At 37.7% G+C, this 19035-nt stretch overlaps 1 protein-coding gene across 1 annotated transcript in view; it reads left to right on the top strand.

Moving 5' to 3' along the window:
* The window catches only part of NBEA (neurobeachin), a 459425-nt gene that overhangs the window by 217900 nt on the left and 222490 nt on the right, over positions 1–19035 (top strand). The window contains exons 36-37 of the mRNA XM_063126967.1: positions 249–357; positions 4536–4702. Of these exons, the coding sequence (XP_062983037.1) occupies positions 249–357; positions 4536–4702 (276 nt within the window). The remainder of the gene's footprint in view (positions 1–248; positions 358–4535; positions 4703–19035) is intronic.

The following is a 19035-nucleotide window of genomic DNA, read 5'->3' as shown; positions in this document are numbered from 1 at the left end:
ATATCTGGCTGGTTTCTCAGAACAAAAAGGTGCCAAAAAGAATTGTGTATAAACAAATGTTGCTTATCTAGGACAATAAGCTGAATATATAATTTCTCTTTATTTGATTTTTACAGAGTAATTTATTCTCACATTACTATTTTTGCCTATTAATGTAAATAAATCCAGTTTAAAGTACATTAAATTTGATGTTTGATTTTTTTTAATGAAAACGCATTAGAACTGAGTTGAGTTACCTTTTTCACCAGATTGTTGTGCCATGCAATGAAAGACCACATTGTACGTGTTGCAAATGAGGCAGAGTTTATTTTGAACAGGCAAAGAGCTGAAGATGTACATAAACATGCAGAATTTGAGGTAAGCCTGGCAGCTGATGAATCCGTGATTTTCTGTTTTCAACTATCACCTTCACTACAATATGTAGGTTTCACACATTTGTTGATCCCTTCACTGATTCTCATTAAACTATTTGTAGAACCCCATTTTTCAGCAGGACTACACCCTTGAGATAGTAGTGGGTTTTTTAAAAAAATATCATAATGTTCTGGCATTGGCAATGCAAGTTACCAGTACAATTACATTTGCTCTGAAAAAAGATGGCAAAGTAGTTGGGCCATTGTAAAAGTTGTCCTTGAGTTTTCTGGATCCATGACCTCTTCAATTGTCAGATGGATCCTAGTATTGGGCCTGGAGTTGGCAGAACAAAATTTCCCCCTGCTAGAACCAATGGTCAGGAAATTTAAAGTAACAAAATAGCTGCACAATAAGGAAGGAAGCCACCACCACCACTACCACTTTTTGCCTTGGCCAGCACAAGTGGTAGGACTTTGGAAGTTGCAGAGGAAGCTCTACTTAGGATTGCTCTGCCCATCACATTTGGTCACATTTTTATCCCTTTGGGTGCAATCCTATGCATATTTAGACAGGAAAAAAAGTCTACCTGGCTAGGGAATTACTGGATTTATTTATTTATTTATTTATTGCATTTCTATACTGCCCAATAGCCGAAGCTCTCTGGGCAGTTCACAAAAAGGTGTTGCCATTTTTTCTGTTTAAACATAGGATTGTCTCCTTAGTCATTTACACAAAATGTCATACAGGACTTAGGATAGAGAAGAGGAACAATGTGTAGGATAGGGTTTTGTGGCATCATTGGGCTGGCTTTCTAAACCACATATTTTTGTTCTTTTTGGCATAGTTTGAAAACAGATCTTTGTCTTATATTTTCTTTCTCAATACATATAACCTTCACTTTATTCTGTCATCCAAGACATCAGTCACTTGTCATACAAGATTGCAACAAATTTATTATCAAGCTTATTCTGGATATTTGAGTTTAGTGTGTGTTTTTTGGTTTGGGTTTTTAAATCACATTTACAATTAAGTGTATGTCACACTGAAATTTCATATTGGTTCAACAGTAAATAACATTTGATATTTATCAGAGCATCATGCAGTAAACTAAGATGACAGTTGAAGATTGAGTTATCTGCCCTTTGAAGAATTTGTTGCGGTATAAGATCTGTCAGAACCCTAGACAAAATGAGAATATTCAATTAGTTTCCAGCTTCAGTTAGCAAATACAATTTAGAATATTAACCAAATTCCCTTAAGAGGAAATCTTAAGTCAATTTTCTAGTAAGCAAACCATGACCTTTCTCAAACATAAGATCCTGCACGATTTTTGTTATCTGAATATTTAAAAAATATGCTTTGGATATACTATATAAAATGTATAATGTTAAAGAAGACAATATAAAGAGTGTGATTTTAAACAAATATTAAGGACATAATCTAAATATCCACAGGTGGAAATTTCATGTGTGCCCTTGGCACATCCTTTCCACAGTAACCCCTGTGACCACAAAAAGGCTGTTCTAGAAAGATAGGAGGAGCTGCAGTTGGAACCTGGGCACATACACATGGTTCTTGGAATCCCTGCCTCAATGGAAAGGCATACAATTGGCATATTTGTAGAAAGCAAAGAGTTTAGATGCTTTTGATCTTCATATGTGTATGCACTTTCCAGATTCCTTTCCGTACGATCTTTGTGTGGAAAATGTGCTAGACACATAAAGATATTCCATATTAATTTATTATAATTTGTTTCTCTTAAAATTCTACTTCATGAAAAAGTTTTAACTAATCAAATATTTTTTTGTTTTACCATTTTGCCTAACCTTCCTTCGTAACGCTGTGTTATATCCTGCATTAAGCAGGGGGTTGGACTTGATGGCCTTGTAGGCCCCTTCCAACTCTGCTATTCTATGATTCTATGTAAAGGTACAGAATCTGTGTGGTTGTGTGACATAAAGCTAGCTTTAGGAACTCTAATTTCAGGAATGTTATTGAGTATTTATATTTTATAATTTTGTTACTGTCCAAGTAGTCTTCATTCAGAATACATTCATTCTGTTAGCTTCTACAATCACTCAGGATGAGAAATGAAAATTTGATTTAACTGTCCAATGAGCTGATGAAATATTATCCTCATTACTGAAGAAGATCATTGTGCTAATTGGTGCTTCTTGGTTCAAGAAGATAAATTGAAAAATTAATTAACCCCATAACGTCTGTTTTCTTAAAACACATTTAACTAAAATTGTGTATTTCATAGTGGGAAGAATGTGCAACATTTGTGCATAAAATCCAAGCGAAAAACCACACTTGTCATTAACAGAAAACACTAAATGACTACAACAGAGTTAAGGAAAACAACATAAATGGCACCAGCAGTTACAGCTTGATTATCATGTCGACAAATTTGTATACAGAAATATTTAATACATTAAAAGAATTAAAAAACAAATCCACAGCTATTTTGGAATAATATATTTTTAAAAAAGGTCAGCCTGAAAATTGCAAATTTAATTATAACATAATAGATTTTTTTTTTAAAGATGTTTTTTCTTTGCTAGTGAATGACCAAGCAAAAAATTACAGTACCCACCCTCCATTTAAATCAAGGCTTAAACAAAAAGGGTAAGTTTTAATTTGGTCAAAACAGCTATGATAACATAACAAAAGATACATAGATATTGTGTCACTATTTGTATTTATTTTTTCTTTATCATTTCATGTAGGCCACTAAGGAAGACAAAATTGTCGAAACACATTTGGCCTCCTTGTGATTTGTTTTTTAATCCTTTTAATGTAATAAATATTTTTGTACACATATTTTATGCTTTTCCATGAAAAGGCATTTTGCATAAATAGGCTTCAAATTATTAAGGATTATTATTAAAACATGTTATTTCTATTTATATATTATAAAACAGAGGTGGATAACCATTTTTTCTGATGAGGGGCTCATTACCTCAGGGGTAATCTGCCAGGCATCACATGCTGCTGGTAAACTAGGCCAGAGCCAAAAGTAACTAGAGCCTCACCCTTTTCTCTCTCGCTTTCTGTCAATTCTTCCTCTCTCTGTTTCTTTTCTCTTACTCTTCCTTGCAAGCCTTTTATTCTCCCAAGCCTTTTAATTTAAGATTTAGCTGCTGCTGCTTTTACTTCCAGTTATATGTTTAAGTAACAGTGGTTATGTTACTCATTTTATTGTGTTGGTATTTATTATATATGTTGTTCTGATAGCTTCAACTGTAGGGCAACTCATTGATTGATTATTATTATTATTATTATTATTATTATTATTATTATTATCATCATTATCATCCTATAAACTTTAACATGAACACATAATAACCTGATACACGTTTGTAAACTTAAAAATCATATTAGCCTATTATATCCAAATGTCCCTCTAAATGTGCTCCATAGTATTGGGGGACTCTCTAGAACAGAGGTGGGAGGTGCAGGAGAGTGTAGAGGGAAGAGGGAATGGTCATATTCTTTGTGCAAGTCTGCTTGAGCAACGTTGGATGAGCCCGTGGTAACGGTGCTGTGCTAGTGACCAAGGATACAAAATAAAAATCCATATTTTTTTCTACACAAATCTGCCTGCCCAATTCTTTCAAGATTTGAGAGCCTGCTCAGAGATGAGGTTGTTAGGAACATGAGTATGGATGACCCAGTGGGCTGCTATCGTGTCATCTGAACCAGGTCACTGACAAAAGTGGTTAATTAGTGCAAAAAAGCCAGGATCAACTAGAAACCATGGTTTTCTGTTATGTTTTCTGTGCATAAAGACAAGGGTGGATCCTAACAATTTTAAGTGAAGTTCACTCACAGAACGGAATGCCTCCCTCCTTCCTGCAGCCCCTTGTATTTTCCGAAAAGCAGCACCTGATGCAGAGGGTTGCAGCTAGCACAGATATTAGCAGATATTATGGACCCCTCTTGTGTAAGCTGCAGTGTCTTCTACAACACTTGGATTCCTTCTGGATCCAGCCTACAGTGTTTCATCACATAGAATGGTAAACTAAATTAATCAAAGATTAGTGTACTTAATTTATGCACCGATAATAATGAAAGCTAAACAAATTAGCAATTGCAAAAATTTCAGGTAAGCAAAAATGAGTCGTAAGCTACTTTTCAAATCTGTTTACTGAAACAATAAGAGCGGTTTCCCTTTCTAGTCACAGTGTGCCCAATATGCTGCTGACAGAAGAGAGGAGGAGAAGATGTGTGACCATCTTATCAGCGCAGCCAAGCATCGAGATCATGTTACAGCGAATCAGCTGAAACAGAAAATACTGAATATCCTAACAAATAAGCATGGTGCTTGGGGAGCTGTCTCACATAGGTATGTTGTTAATCATCCTAGCATAATTATATGCTTCTGATCTGGTATTTTAAATGGATCTGTCATGTCTTTATAGTGAGCATTCAAGACTGTAATGTGATTTACCAAAATCCATTCCTGATCATACAGCTCATCATGTGTCATAAGCATAGTCTAGTAGTCGATGAAATCTTATATTAAAGTTGTCTGTTGTCAACTGAAGAGTAGGTTGTCAGGTTCTGGTTCTACACTTAGAATTCCAAGATTACTTTTTTAGGGAAACTTTTATTTCAGCCTTTCTTGACCTAGGTGGCCTCCAGATGTGTTGGACTACAAGACCTAATGGCTATGCTGGCTTGAGAGGATGGGGGTTGTAGTCCAACATATCTGGAGGGTGCCAGGTGGGGGAAGGCTATTCTAGCTAGTCTTTATGGCTGTGTCTGACAAGCCAAAACGGTCAAGTTTGCACAATTCTTTGCCTCTGCTTCCATGGCAAATATTCCCTGGTATTATAATCTCCAGTTGACATACCCTTTCTTTCAGATCTTGTCCAATAATTCAGTAAAAAAACTGAACCACAGAAGCAGAATAAGTTATGCAAAATACATCGTGTGTGTGTGTGTGTGTGTTACAACTTTAATCACATAGTTTGGGCTTCAGAATCAAGCAACTCTGCATTGCATTAGTAGATAGGCAGCACATTAGTATTGACAGTATACATTTTTAACACATTAATTCCCCCCTTTGTAAATTAAATATGTTTTTCATCATTTTTGATGCACTGATTCCCTCTTGTTTCTCTTCTCATTTTTCTTGTTATGCCTTTTTTATATATTGCAATACATTGGACAGGGTTTATTTGTGTTTACATTTTTGTACAATGCTGAACATATCTTAAGTGCTATAAATATAAGAGATGAACCTAATGCAGAATACACATTTCTCAGAATTTGTCATCTGGGAACTAGAAGCAACTGTCATTCATCTGGGAAATATGGCATGTGAAATGAGTTCTGCCTTGTTCAACTTCTACTCCTTACTAGTCAGTGTCAGAAATCCTGTTAAGGGTTCCCTCTACTGTCTGAAATATAGGGCAGACTACAGTAGTAGGTCTGTCTGCTTTCAGTATGGTGGTGTCATTTTGTAACTAAGAACTAGTGCCTGGGTTTGATTTTTTCTTCCTCTCTCCCAATCCCTTTTTCTTTTATGATGTGTCTTTTAGGTTGTAAGTCTGAGAGCAGGGAACATCCTTTTTAGTGATCATTGTTAACTGCTTTGAGAGCTTTTTCTTGGTTGAACAGCAGGGTAAAAATATTTGCAATAAATAAATAAATTGGAGGTGGAGAGGCTTTCTTGACTGCAACACCTACCTTGTGGAATGTCCTCTCCAAAGAACTTCATCTGCCCATCTCTCCAAGTGTGTGTTTTTTTGGGAGGGGGTGGGAAGCATTTGGGCTCATTTAAAGTGGATGTGGAATTGTTTTTATCCAGCTGTGGTTTATTTTTTGTTTGCTTTGTTTTGTCTTGTTTTTAATGATTGACTGATAGATTCTGTTAAATTTTCACACAACAAACCAATTTGAGTATTTCGCATAGAAAGGCAGGGTATGTATACATCAGGGGAGGGCAATCTGCCTACAGGCCTAATGCAGCCCACATAGTTTCCAATCTGACCTTTGGAGGCTTGTGCTCCTCCGTGTGCCCCACGCCCTCACCAATTCTGCCTCCTTACCTGGAAGCTACTGGGGCAAAGAGATGAATGCCATTGTTATCTCCAATCTGTGATTGGAGACAACAAAGGTATTTCCCTGCATGCTCTTCCTCGTCCTAGTGGTAGAAGACATGGGGCAGGTGAAACCAGTTCCCAGCGCCCACATCAGGAGGATGAGCCTCTCAATGTGGCTTCACCTGCCCCATATTTTCTCTGCCGAGGGAGAAGCTGTGGGGCAGTTGAGGCCAGTTCCCAGCAGAATGATCCTTCTGATGGGGCATGGCCGTGCCTTTTTGATGTCAGAGGGTGGAAGCCCCTGATATCATATGGCCTGCAGAGGGCTGGGTGGGGAATTATCGGACTATTCCTGCAGTTTTAACAGAAACACTTCATCTATCAAGCGTCAGTCCTGCAGGAATGCACTCTAAGAGATGTATATAAGGGACACTGCTAAACTCCCCTTTCCTTTTGTGTCATGTCTTTTAGTAAGCCTGTGGGCAGGGACTGTCAAGAAATACTTTTGTAAGCCGCCGTGAGAGCCTTTTTTGGCTGAATGGCGGCATAAAAATCCTTAAATAAATAAAATAAAAAATAAATAAACAGAGCAACTGCTGAAAAGGCTATGAAAACAAACATGTTATCTAAGAAAGCCTAATATAATCATGTGCTAAGAAAGGATTGAAATACTGTTTTCAGGTGGTGGTTGTAGGAGTTAATGCCTTACTATTGCTAAGTTTTGCCGAAGTTTCAGTCGTACTGTATTAGGTCTGTAAACATATCTCTTACCGGAACTCCTGGTTTACTGTGAAGTGTCCTACTTCTTGTGGATCCCATGTGGCTCCTAGGAATTTAACAGAAGGGTTTTATTAGAGCTGCCACTGAGCATACTGCCTGCCCTAAATCAGCTTCTTGTGGTCTACACTGTAATTTAAAGAATTTACAAGTATCAACAGCTCAATTCTAAAATATTAATGAATTGTGCATTATACTCACAGGAAAGAAAGCTTCTTATTTATGGATTTAGGATATAGGTAGGGCTGAATATAACCTACTCACAAAATATTCAGTTTTTCACCTATGGTTAATACAGAGATCATTTTGTGGCTCTAGAGATTATCACCTTCTCTCAGTTGCAGGTGTCACCACACTTATCTATGCTTTAATAACCTCCTGTTTGAACTACTGTGATATATTTCACTTGAGGCTATCCTTGAAGAATATTTGAACATGTTATCTACATTAAGATGTAGTTACCTCAAAAATAACCTGTTTTTCTGGGGGCCTTCACAAGAATTAAAATAACCTGAGACTTTCCCCTTGGAGCAGGACGGAAGCTATGGTATTTTTGGATATTTGCAATACAATTCTTGATTTATCAGAAAACCTCACAATAGGAGTTCTTTTTCTGGTCATTCTAACTTTTTGAAATGGTGTGTGCGAGCATATGTGCATGCACATGTATGTGATGCTGGGGTATTTAATTTTTACAGATATATTTTAATCTTCCCCTTTTTTAACAAAGAAATTTATTGGGGCAACTTTACAAATGCACACAAACAAAATTCAAATAAAAAGAAATAGCAACATTTTCTTAAAGCCCCGTAACACTAATCCCATCAAGGAACAATTAAAAAGCCTCAGTAAATGAAATGTTCTTTTTCCTGACACCAAAAAGATAATCAAGTAAGTGCCAGGCAAACCCTGTGGGGAGGGCATTCCACAACCACTGAGAAGACACTCTTAATGTACAGATAGATGGATGTGTAGGTAAGTAGTCCTTTAGATACTCTGGTTCTAAGCTGTGCAGTGCGTTAAAAGTAAACACTAGCATTTTGAATTGTGCCTGGAAACAGACTTGGAATTACTGCTGCAATTTAAGTATTGGTGAGATATGTTTGTTCATTAATTCTTATTGTCTTCTTGGTCTTTCTACACTATTAGTTTATGTTTTTATTTGTTATAGGTGCTTGTATAGTTAATCTTTTGTGGTGGCCTCTTTGGGCCTGTGCTCTGAAACCACCCCTTTTCTCCTAGTACTGTTCTTGAGAACCCAGTTATTGACCTTGGACATTTGTAATCTTTGTATCCTTTGTTTGGGAGAAAGTCAACTAGTTGAATCCTGTAGGTATTGTCTCATCTTGAGTAGGCAAACCAGATGGAACAGGCTTTATATTTTCTTGTGGAAGAAAGCAGTTGAGGTAAAGTTGCTAAACTACTGTGATCCTCGCTGGCTCAATCAGGTCACATCCTGATGGAACAGTGGGCCACCACACCTTCGAGCTTGACAATCTCTTAACTCATGGGAGAATGGGCAGCTGCTCATTAGAGGTTGCCCAACAGCTCCTGTGATGACAGGACAATTCAGGATCAGTCTCAATACTGACTGATACCCACCTACACAGCCATCCAACAGGGTGGATGGTGAAATTATCAATCATTAAGGAGAGTGGATAAAGAGAGGAGACTTGGGAGGAAAGATGAGAAGTTTAGTCTTAGACATACTGAGCTTGAGAGGATAATGAAGCATCGAAGCAGAAATATCAACGAGGCACTTGGAGATGTGGGTCTAAATGAGTGTAGAGTAGGATATGATAGCCTGGTAACTCCAGATCTTATATATGGCATAATACCACTCCCATGACCAAAATATTTGCAGTTTATTAATACAAGCTCAGCTAGAATGTATACTAGAAATTGGGGAAGACATTATCAAGTCCAAGAAGATGGTCACTTGCTTATTGAGCAGAGTCAAGAAAGCAATAGAAGGCAAGAAGTTTTCCTTCAGAAATTGAGAGCTTTTCCAAATGAAGGGAACAAAAAGGAATACAAACAATGGCAAAAAGAATTGTAATCTGAGGAAAAATGAGGACTAGAAGGACTAGAAATTATATCAAGTTCATTTTTCAAAAGTAGTACCAGTAAGAGTACCTATTTGGTGATAATTCTGTTAACAGTGAAACATCTATCTCTGCTAAGATACAAAGATTTATAGTAGCTCAAATAGGTCAGTTAGAACAGTATCCATTTACTGATAAGAGTGAATGTGAATCTGGATATATGGAGTGAAAGGAGAATGATTAAAAAGAAGTGATTAGAGGCAACCCAGCTGCAAGGAAAAGAAATACAGATCAAGAAAAGCCTAAATGAACAGCCATCAGAAAGACACAAAGAAATAAAAACAGTAGTCAAAGCCATCCTAAGCAGGACAAGATACTAAATGGAGAAAAAGCTGTCAAATGAAATGTCAGATGAAACGTATGCTGCCAGATGAAAAGAGAAAATAAAATCTGAAGCAAGAGAAAGCTAGTGCAAATGATGAGGTTAAGTAAGTCCTAGCTAAAAGTGAAACTGATGATTGAATGGAAGACCAGGGATATAAGACTATAGAAAACTAGTAGTAGAGGCAAAAAGAGGGGCAGGGAATAAGAAAAGACCTATAAAATAATGAAATGAACTAACCTTTGAAGGAAAGAGACCCAAACAGCACTTCTAGCAACTCATATCAGAGAAGCACTTTCAGGAGATATATATTTCAACATCAAGGAAATGAAAGCGGATTATTAACTCTTGGTCAGTATGGTATGGGAATATTTAAATTAAATTAATACGAACCTGCATTGTCACGCTCAACACTTCACCCCCTGCATGATCCCACCCCATCCCTGAGCCCACTGCACAGATATCACCTCTTGAGACTCCAACCTGCAGCCCCAAGGATCAATGTCCCTTGCCTCCACCCAGCCTGGACCCCCCCCCACACACACAGCATGAGCCCCCCCCCACTCTGCACCTCCTGCACTTTCTATTGCAGACTTTTTTAAAAACACACACACTTATTTTGGTAAACAAAAATATGAATCAACTACCCCTTCTGCAGGGGCGGGGGGCTAAGCCCCTTTAATTCCCTCTCCCTGCATTAAACCTTGGTTGATTGACCTGGCCCAAGTTGCTGTGCCGTGGGGTTCATTGAACTGTGGCATCATGTTTTCCATCCATATTTTGCATGCCGGGCAGTTGATAACCCCTTTTCACACTTTTTTAAAAAAAAATTCACACTCATAAAAAATAAAAATAAATCTACCATGGCCTATGTATTAGAAGAACTCCCCATGGACCTAGATCTCAAAGGGCAATGCTAATTTCCATCGATGAGGCACTGCATTGGGGGTAAATCCTCCAGTGAACAGGGAGATCCTGAGGAGCACTCTCCAAACTGCTCCTCGCTTCTCCAATCCCCCTCACTGAGTTTCTGTAGTTCTGTGACTACTGAAATGGCTACTGTCCACGAACAAACAGATATAGTACTTGAGGGAGACAAGCTTCCAGAAAGACTCTCCTGGTCTGGTTATAAAATGCTATCAGTTACTCCAGGTCACTGCTGGGGTAACTTCGCTATGCTCTTGCTGCAGAATTGCTCTCCAAGGTCCTGAAATCAAACCAAAAGTCCCTGACTGGGATTACAGCATTGGCTGTGGTCCTGAATCTGCTCTGTCCTGAGTCTGCTCCCATCAGCTACCTCCCATCATGTTGCCTTGCTTGAGCTGCAGCCTAAAGCAAACAATGGACTGCCCAGTGGAGCAGGACAGCAGGGCATGAAATCAATATAGTACTTTGTATCTATGGAAACTTCTTAAGCACACCCATAAGGAAATGTGTTTCTACACTATTGCTGACCATGTGCAGGTCTGAACAGGATCCTTAATCTTAGTGGGAGATTTCTTGATAATGAAAACTAATGCTAAAATATCTGAGAAAGATAAAAAGTAATCAATGTGTTTTAGTACCCTTATTAGGTTGTGTCAGAATTGCAGGTGAGTATTTTATATGCTGACTTGTCTGCAGGTTCAGATTAATAGAGCTCACAGGTTTTGTTTAAATTCCAGAAAGAACAGCTCAGATGTCTCCTACTATCTTTTAACAGTTTTTTTCCCCTTAAAAGTTGAAGAAAATTGGTAACGTACACATGAAAAATTGTGTAGTTATGAAATGGCTGGATTCCTCCTCCATACTTTCTGATCCCTAAGTATATTGATATTTTCAGCAATAATAGAGGCTTTTGGTTAGGTTGTAAACTCCATTGCCCAGGGGTGTTGTATTTTGAAGTAGTTTGATATGGATCTATTGTAGCAATAGTAGACTATTTATGTTTATGGCACTTTAAGTAAGTAAAACGCTTTCAAATATGCAGAAAATGGTTGTTTACTGTCATTACTGCTCACTTAATCCTGTGACCCTGGCATGTTAGTCGTCCCATAAAGATTTGTGTGGATAGATCAATAAAATGGATCATCTTCAGATTACAGTGATTGCAATAATTGTTTCAGCTACATAAGCTGCTGGTGGAGGTCTGTGGCTGGAACAGCCTTGGTCCTCATTTCTGTGCAACCCAGCTCCTTGATCTTGCTTTTTTCTCCCCTCTGCTACTGGCCCCTTGGGTCCTAGCTAATCCCTCACTCCTGGAACCCCATCTGCTGTTGAATTGCTCCTACTGTGTTTGACTTAAGCTTCACCTAATGATTCTGCCATTGGACTACACATACTTTCAGACTGTTTCATCATGTTTGACCTCAACTTCTCCTTGACCCTGAACTCTATTTCTGGATTATTCTGATAGCGAGTGGACAATGTTATTCTTTGGGCCTGAGTGGTTATTCTTTGGGCCTGAGTGGTTGTCAAGCTATACACCAAGAACTGTATGCACTTACAAGAACTGTAATATGCTCCTTCAATGTAGTTAGCCACTATATCTGTCATATAGTACAGAGGACAAGTCTGAACAGATACAATTGTGATGCAGGCATCCCTGTGCATTTAATATCATAATAAAAGATAAAAATGTTGCCACCCTCTCTGAGAAAACATCAAAATTTGCACACAACGCACTACTAGACATTGTGATTCCCTTACCTTCGAGTCAATGGCCTGGTTCAGACAACACGCTAAACCATGCTGCTTAACCACAAAATGGTTAATGGAATGCATTAAGGTCAATGCATTATATTAACCATTTTGTGGTTAAGCAGTATGGTTTAGTGTGTTGTCTGAACCAGGCCAATGTAAAACATGTGCTATACTCTGGGTCTACAAGAAGTTTTTTTTTTATCAATGGCTGGCTGTGTATAGATAAAGTGGTACTATATAAGGTGCCAGGAGGCACACAACTACTCCAAACACCAATAAAAAGTTATAATTATCAGATAACCCATTTATTTACAATTTGTAAAGATATGTAAAACAAACTGATGTGTCTCAGGGTGGTTAACAATCACAATGTTGGGTACTATAATAACCAATAATATATACCATACATGAAAGAGTACAATTAAGTTATAGAGAAAGTGGACACACTTCCAGATTTTACACTTGTTCTCACCAACTGCCATATGTGCAACAACTATGCTGGACCATGGCCAATGTGTGTGCCTTATCAGTGGCAACATGGTTGTAGACTAGACATTAGAAGTGGCAGGGATTTGTTGAATGAAACTCAAACAGTATCTCAAAAGCCTTGAGAGCTGTTCCATATTGAACTTCTGAGCTAAAAATCCATCAAAATAGATTGACTGAGCCCTGTCAGAAAAAAAAAGCAGTCATGAACATGGTGGTGTGTGTCAATCAAGAGCAAAATTGAATCTGCTTTCTTTACAGATTTGGGCCAAGATGACTCCCATGGAGATGGGTGGGGGAAACTGGTGGTTCTGTAATACTACATGGATAGTTGGACTGACTGTGGAAGACTTTGTGTAACAAAAAAAATAATGTCTTTCAACATAACCTTTCAAATTGATGCAACGCAGAAGTCTCTTATTCATTGACAAATGGCAATTTCAGGTTGGATGGAATATAACCTATTAACCCATTAATTTTTTAAAGTGAAATCCTGCTTTGGATTTCATTCAATTGTAAATGGGCATAGTATAGTATCATCTTAATTCTACCAACCACGTTTGCAATTCTTTCCTTGGGGAAGCCTGCCTAGACCTGCTTCTACAGTAAGAAGGCAAAGTCTTTCCTGTTTCAACAGGCTTTTATGGAGCAGTTGGCTGGAATTGGTGAGCCTTTTATAATTAATACAGTTGATCTCCAGAATTATTTTATGTTATTATTTGTTAAGCCATTTTTGGCTATACAAACAGAGAAAGAATTAGGTCATCATTCGTGTACCTTGCTGTTGGCTGATTGGCTAGCTGCCCTCATTGATGCTAGTAGTCCATATGGGGACAGGGAGGAACTACAGCAACTGTGTGCTTACATGATGCTGACTGACACACAGTCTGTCTCTACCATAGTTCTACTTTATAGTTTGGTAAGGGCAGAAATTGGCCTTTGGTTGACAGACGTTCTCTCCATCCCTCATTCATTGCGCTGTAGCAATAATTGCATAATTGCATAAAAGAAATCACATTTTCTAGTAGCTTAAGAGAGCCTCGTTAATTTTAGCTCCTCCTCAAAATTGCTTAGATGTTTTGCACGTGCATTTTTATTTCTGTCTTTTTAGTAGAAGACCATGCTATTTATAACATGTACTCCTGCCTCCCCATTTTTTTTCTTTTTGAAAACTATGTAATATAGAAAAGTTTTTAAACTTAGTAAGAATAAGAATAGGCAAAAAAACCAAAAGTGATGCATTATTTCCATGATCTAAGTGCTGTGTGGCAGCAGCTGAGCTGTACACTGTTTTCAATGCTACATTAACTTTTCCATTAATGCTGGTGCTGTAAAATATTAAGCCCTTAAGCAATATAAATCTGCTGTCTGGTTTGTGTTGCTTGATACATTTGCTATAGTTTCTTGTTATGCTTTCTACTAGAAGGTAGCTTTCCTTTTTGTTTTGATCCTAGGTTGGCTTAATAAGGTACCTGGAGAAAAGGTGCCATATTAACTCAGTATTTGCTGATTTAGGATCATGTTTCCCCAAAGAATATGGTCCATAAACCCGTAGTGGCCACTGTTAAACTATTCTCCTCTGGGAAGTATAAGATACCTCATAGGCTGGTCACAGGCATCCTGGACTCATCCTCAGCACTGGAAATGTACAGCCGCAAGTACCATTGACACTGAAATACAAGACTATTGCCATCCCATTTCTTTACCACTATCAAGGAAGGTTGGGGAACCTCCTTTTATAGTCATTCTCCCTTTCCACCTAATCCTCCAATACAGTTGAAAGAACTTTCATTGCCTTCATGTGTCCATGCAGACAAAAAAAAAAGCTGCCTCTTTCTAGACTTACTAGTTTGTTTTAAAAATGTAATTGTATATGTGAAAATATGATTTCTATATTGTGTTTCAGTCAATTGCATGCCCTTTGGCCAGGCATTAAAATTGCATCGCCCTAGATGATGTTTTATTTCTAGAGCAATGTTTTTGAAGCAGCAGTAGTACATGTGCAACCAGAATATGGGAGATACTTTATTTTCCCACTGCTGCCTTGATGCATGTGCTGCTGCTACTTAGGAGCAGTAGGGGGCAGTGGAAGGACAATGCTGGGATGCTATAATATGCCATAAAACTTCCAGACAGTAAAGGACCCCAGTGGCAGCAAGAGTGAACAACCCAAAATACATACTAGGGCCAGAGATATGGTTTAGATTAGTAAGTGCACATAGCTGTTCAAACCAAATGAGTTGAGGGCCAAACTAGACCATATGAAAAATATGTGACTACATTTCAGATGTGTTGCTTTTTAAAAGAAATAGCAGGTGAAGGGCAGGGTCCAGTGACCATGAAGGGCAGGGCCGAAGCTCTCTGGGCGATTCACAAAAATTAAAACTATAATAAAACAACCAACAGTCTAAAAACGTAAATACGAAATACAGTATAAAAAGCACAACCAGGATAAAACCACACAGCAGAAATTGATATAAGATTAAAATACAGAATTAGAACAGTAAAATTTAAATTTAAGTTAAAATTAAGTGTTAAAATAAAAGTCTTCAGCTGGTGACGAAAGGAGTACATTGTAGGCACCAGGCGGACCTCTCTGTTGAGCTCATTCCACAGCCGGGGTGCCACAGCAGAGAAAGCGCTCCTCCTAGCAATTGTGGTTATGGTTAGTTATAATATTTATAAACTCTAATCCAGATATCATTTCTTGTAACAGTAAAGTGGGTATCTACAGTATTTGGACAAGTAGCAAAACTTCCCACCAGTGGAAGAGGCAACTTTCATCAATCCCCCCTTTTGGCCTCAGAAAATCTGCTCTGGAAGCTTGGGGGACTCTCCAGAGCAGTGTGAGGGACCTGCAGGAGAGGGGGAAATTTGTGAAAATCGCCCCTCCCCTTCTGCCAGTGCTGGATTGTAATCCACCTGTGAACAGAATTCTTGTATACATGCTGGACAACTTCAGAAAATTCTAAAAGGTTGGTGAGACAAGACCTTTCCTTTGCAAAAGCTGATCCTTTCTCTGTGTGGCTTGTCTTTTGTGCACATTGAACATCTCTTGCCTTAATGCTTTCCACCAGTTTTTGTAAACCGCCTAGAGAGCTTCGGCTATGGAGCGGTATATAAATGTAACAAATAAATAAATAAATAAATAAAAATAAATCAGGGGAAGAGAAGACAACTGAGTCCCTACAGTTGGGTGAGTCCCTCGAAGCATGCATGGAAACCCTGCTTTTTATTTTATTTTATTTTGGGGAGGGGAAAGCCTTGGACTCCCCAAAATTGCTAACCTCTTACATGCCATTGAACAATGGCAGCAGAAAGATAACATGCACGTGTGGATCCTTAGTCAACCAAGGCTAAGCAGATCAACATTTCCATCCCTAGCTATACCAGGGCCATGGATACATCAATGTGTGGATACTCTCTGCACTCCATTGTTCCATCCAGGTGCATTCCATTAAAAGCAAGGCAGTATGGAAAGACTGCATCCAAACCTGGATGCACATACAATTTATGTCCACAGTTCCTGATCCAGCAACTGATATGTGCATGAGAGTCTGTTTCCATTTGCAAATCTCTTGAGTTGGATTGGAGTGAGGAAGTGTGAGTGGGGTAGGGAGCAAGGGGGGGGAGTAAAAACTGGTGTCCTGCATTGCATTACTCTAGTTCTCTCTCATCCACTTTGTTTTTGTTTGTTCTGGTCTCACGTGTTAGTAACATTCTTTCTTGTCTTAATTGTGTAATGATGGAATTATGTGAATAGATGAAATCTTAAGTTTTGTAAGGTCATTAAGAGAATAAAAATGTAGTGTATGCCCGAGTCTTAAATATTAAAGCTGACAGAGCTTTAGTTTATAATGGAATAATGTGAAGTTTATTAGATCTTTATGGATCCTGCATAACATCAGTATGTATATTCAGTATTTAAAATGAAGCACTCCTGTTCCATTGGAAACTGTTTGGACAGTGATTATTTTCTCTGTCATCTAAACTATATTTTGCTAGACCTTTCAGTACCTTTTGTTGAATGAAACAAAGTTTATGAAATAAATTTCAAGATTATTTTCAGTAAAGCTGATGATATATGTTCTCTTGCTGAGGTTATATCAGAAAATCAATATTTGTAAAATTGAAACAGTATAGGTTTGTATTGATCTATGTGGCTAAATCAAAACTAAAGGCTTTGTAACAGCTTTCTTAGACAGCCAGCTACCTACTAGTGGCAAACTATCAATTTTAGCTTTCTACTGATAAATCAGCTTGAAAATTGGATGTCAAATTTTTTCAGTGAAGTAGTGATTTTTTTCTTGCCCTTTAACCTTTCTTTATATATTAGATTGGTTTATAAGGTTAAGCTTACCTTCTGTAGCCCAGTTGTCCAAAAAAAAAAAAAAGGGGGGGACATTTAGATTGAATTGTTTTGGGGAGAACCTAAGTTCTTAAAACTACATTTTATTACCCTCTTTATGTTTGCTTGTGGACTTGTGGATAAATATTTCCCCAAAAATGAATTTAACGTTCAAATGAATCTGGTTTTGAACACTGTTGTTTCAAATAGGTATCATCTTAAGACTGATTATTTCAATCTTAAGATTTCAGGAAGCATTTTGTTTCCTAAAGGAGGATGTCTAAAATTTTGCATTAAAGTGTTGATTTCTTGTCCTGGTGTTAAGATTTTTAGCCACTGCTCTAATTAGCAGTTACAACTGTGTAGTAAAAGGTTAGTTCATCAGTATGTATGTATTTTCCCCCTCTTTCTTTTTTTTGTTTGTCAATAGGTATGTGTTGCAATCTTTTTTACAATAGGGCAGATAGTAAATGTCATCTTATAAAATATCCCAATATATGTTGTAAAACAGGCTATTCGACCCATTGACTAAGGAATACAGACTTCTTCTGCATGTAATAGTATAATCCTTGGTGACATTTGACTGTACTGTTCCTCCAGACCATAAGTTAACTTAAGAGAACGTATTGATTGTGAAGTTTCTGTTGGATAATTACTTCTTGCTGGAGAAAAATGTGGTGTGTATTGATCTAGATGGAAGCATTTCAGTAGCAGTTTCCCTTGGTTAACAGTGAGTGCCATCCTTCAGCCATGATAAATGATAACATTGTGGCTCAGTATAATTACTTTGTGGTGAAATGAACCACTTGTACACTTCTCCTAACCCCATTCCCCCATATCAAGGGGCTACCACAATCTTGTTCTGAAGGCCATGATTTACTGAACTAATCATCCTCTTAATAGAACAAAGTCTTCTCCATTACATTCTTGGTGTAGGTTTAAGTGCAGTATTATTATTTTTAAAGTGAATTGCTTTATTTTGAGTCTGTGTCTTTTTCTTTTTTCTTTTTGCTACCTCTTCTCAATCAATCTTGACCCAAACCAAGCTATCCCCTTAATTTCAATTATTGCTGTTTTAAATAGAGAAGAGAGATTTGGGTGTACGGCATTTTATCACTCTTTCATTAGTGCAGAAATAGTACTTATACCCCACTTTTTAAATTCAGTAGCTTCTGAGCCAACAAGGACAGGATGAGCTAAAACTTAACTTACAGCTACAGTATTTCAAGTTACATATGTGCAAACAATGCTGCATTGTGAAAAGAGTTTCAACTAATGACTCTGGCTGCATCCTTTATATTTTGTAGGACTACTTACTATGTTAACTACCTCATTAAACTTACTCAAGAATGGGCTTATTATTGTTTCCAAAAGCCAGACTTATTGTCTAATTCTAAATCAATGACTCTACTCACACACAAGTCCAGAATTCATACCAGAGACAGCATCTATTCTACCGCCAATTAGTCCACTGTTAATTTTTCTGGATGTCTAACTTTAACTTAGCTTGAGGCTAAAGCTCTTTCCTCTATTATTAGCTGACTGAATAATTTGGTTCTCATATTGTTACTAAGATATTTATAGACTGTATTGTGACCCCATGTCTTGCTGCTTATAGTCTGTCTAAATTTAGCCAATTTACTCATTTTCATAAATCACCATTCTATGTTTGGTTGCCATAGGCACATTCTCCATGTTTCTAAATTCTTCTTAGACTGTTTGATACACTGTTGTAAGAAGCCCCTCATTCATAGCTTAGATTTTAAAATCTAATTCTGTTTGTACATTTTAAACTATGTGGAGTTTTGTGGCTGGGAGCAAAGAGGTTTTGTTACATTTCAACTGTACTGCCTCACAAAATGAGTTCAGTTTCATCCATATGTAAAGCAACAAAACCAAACTCATTTC

The sequence above is a fragment of the Elgaria multicarinata genome, chromosome 5 (genome assembly GCF_023053635.1).
Source record: "Elgaria multicarinata webbii isolate HBS135686 ecotype San Diego chromosome 5, rElgMul1.1.pri, whole genome shotgun sequence".
In the NCBI taxonomy this organism is placed as follows: Eukaryota; Metazoa; Chordata; class Lepidosauria; order Squamata; family Anguidae; genus Elgaria; species Elgaria multicarinata.
Note: the sequence above shows the minus strand (reverse complement) of the source record. Positions and strands in the feature narration are given on the sequence as shown.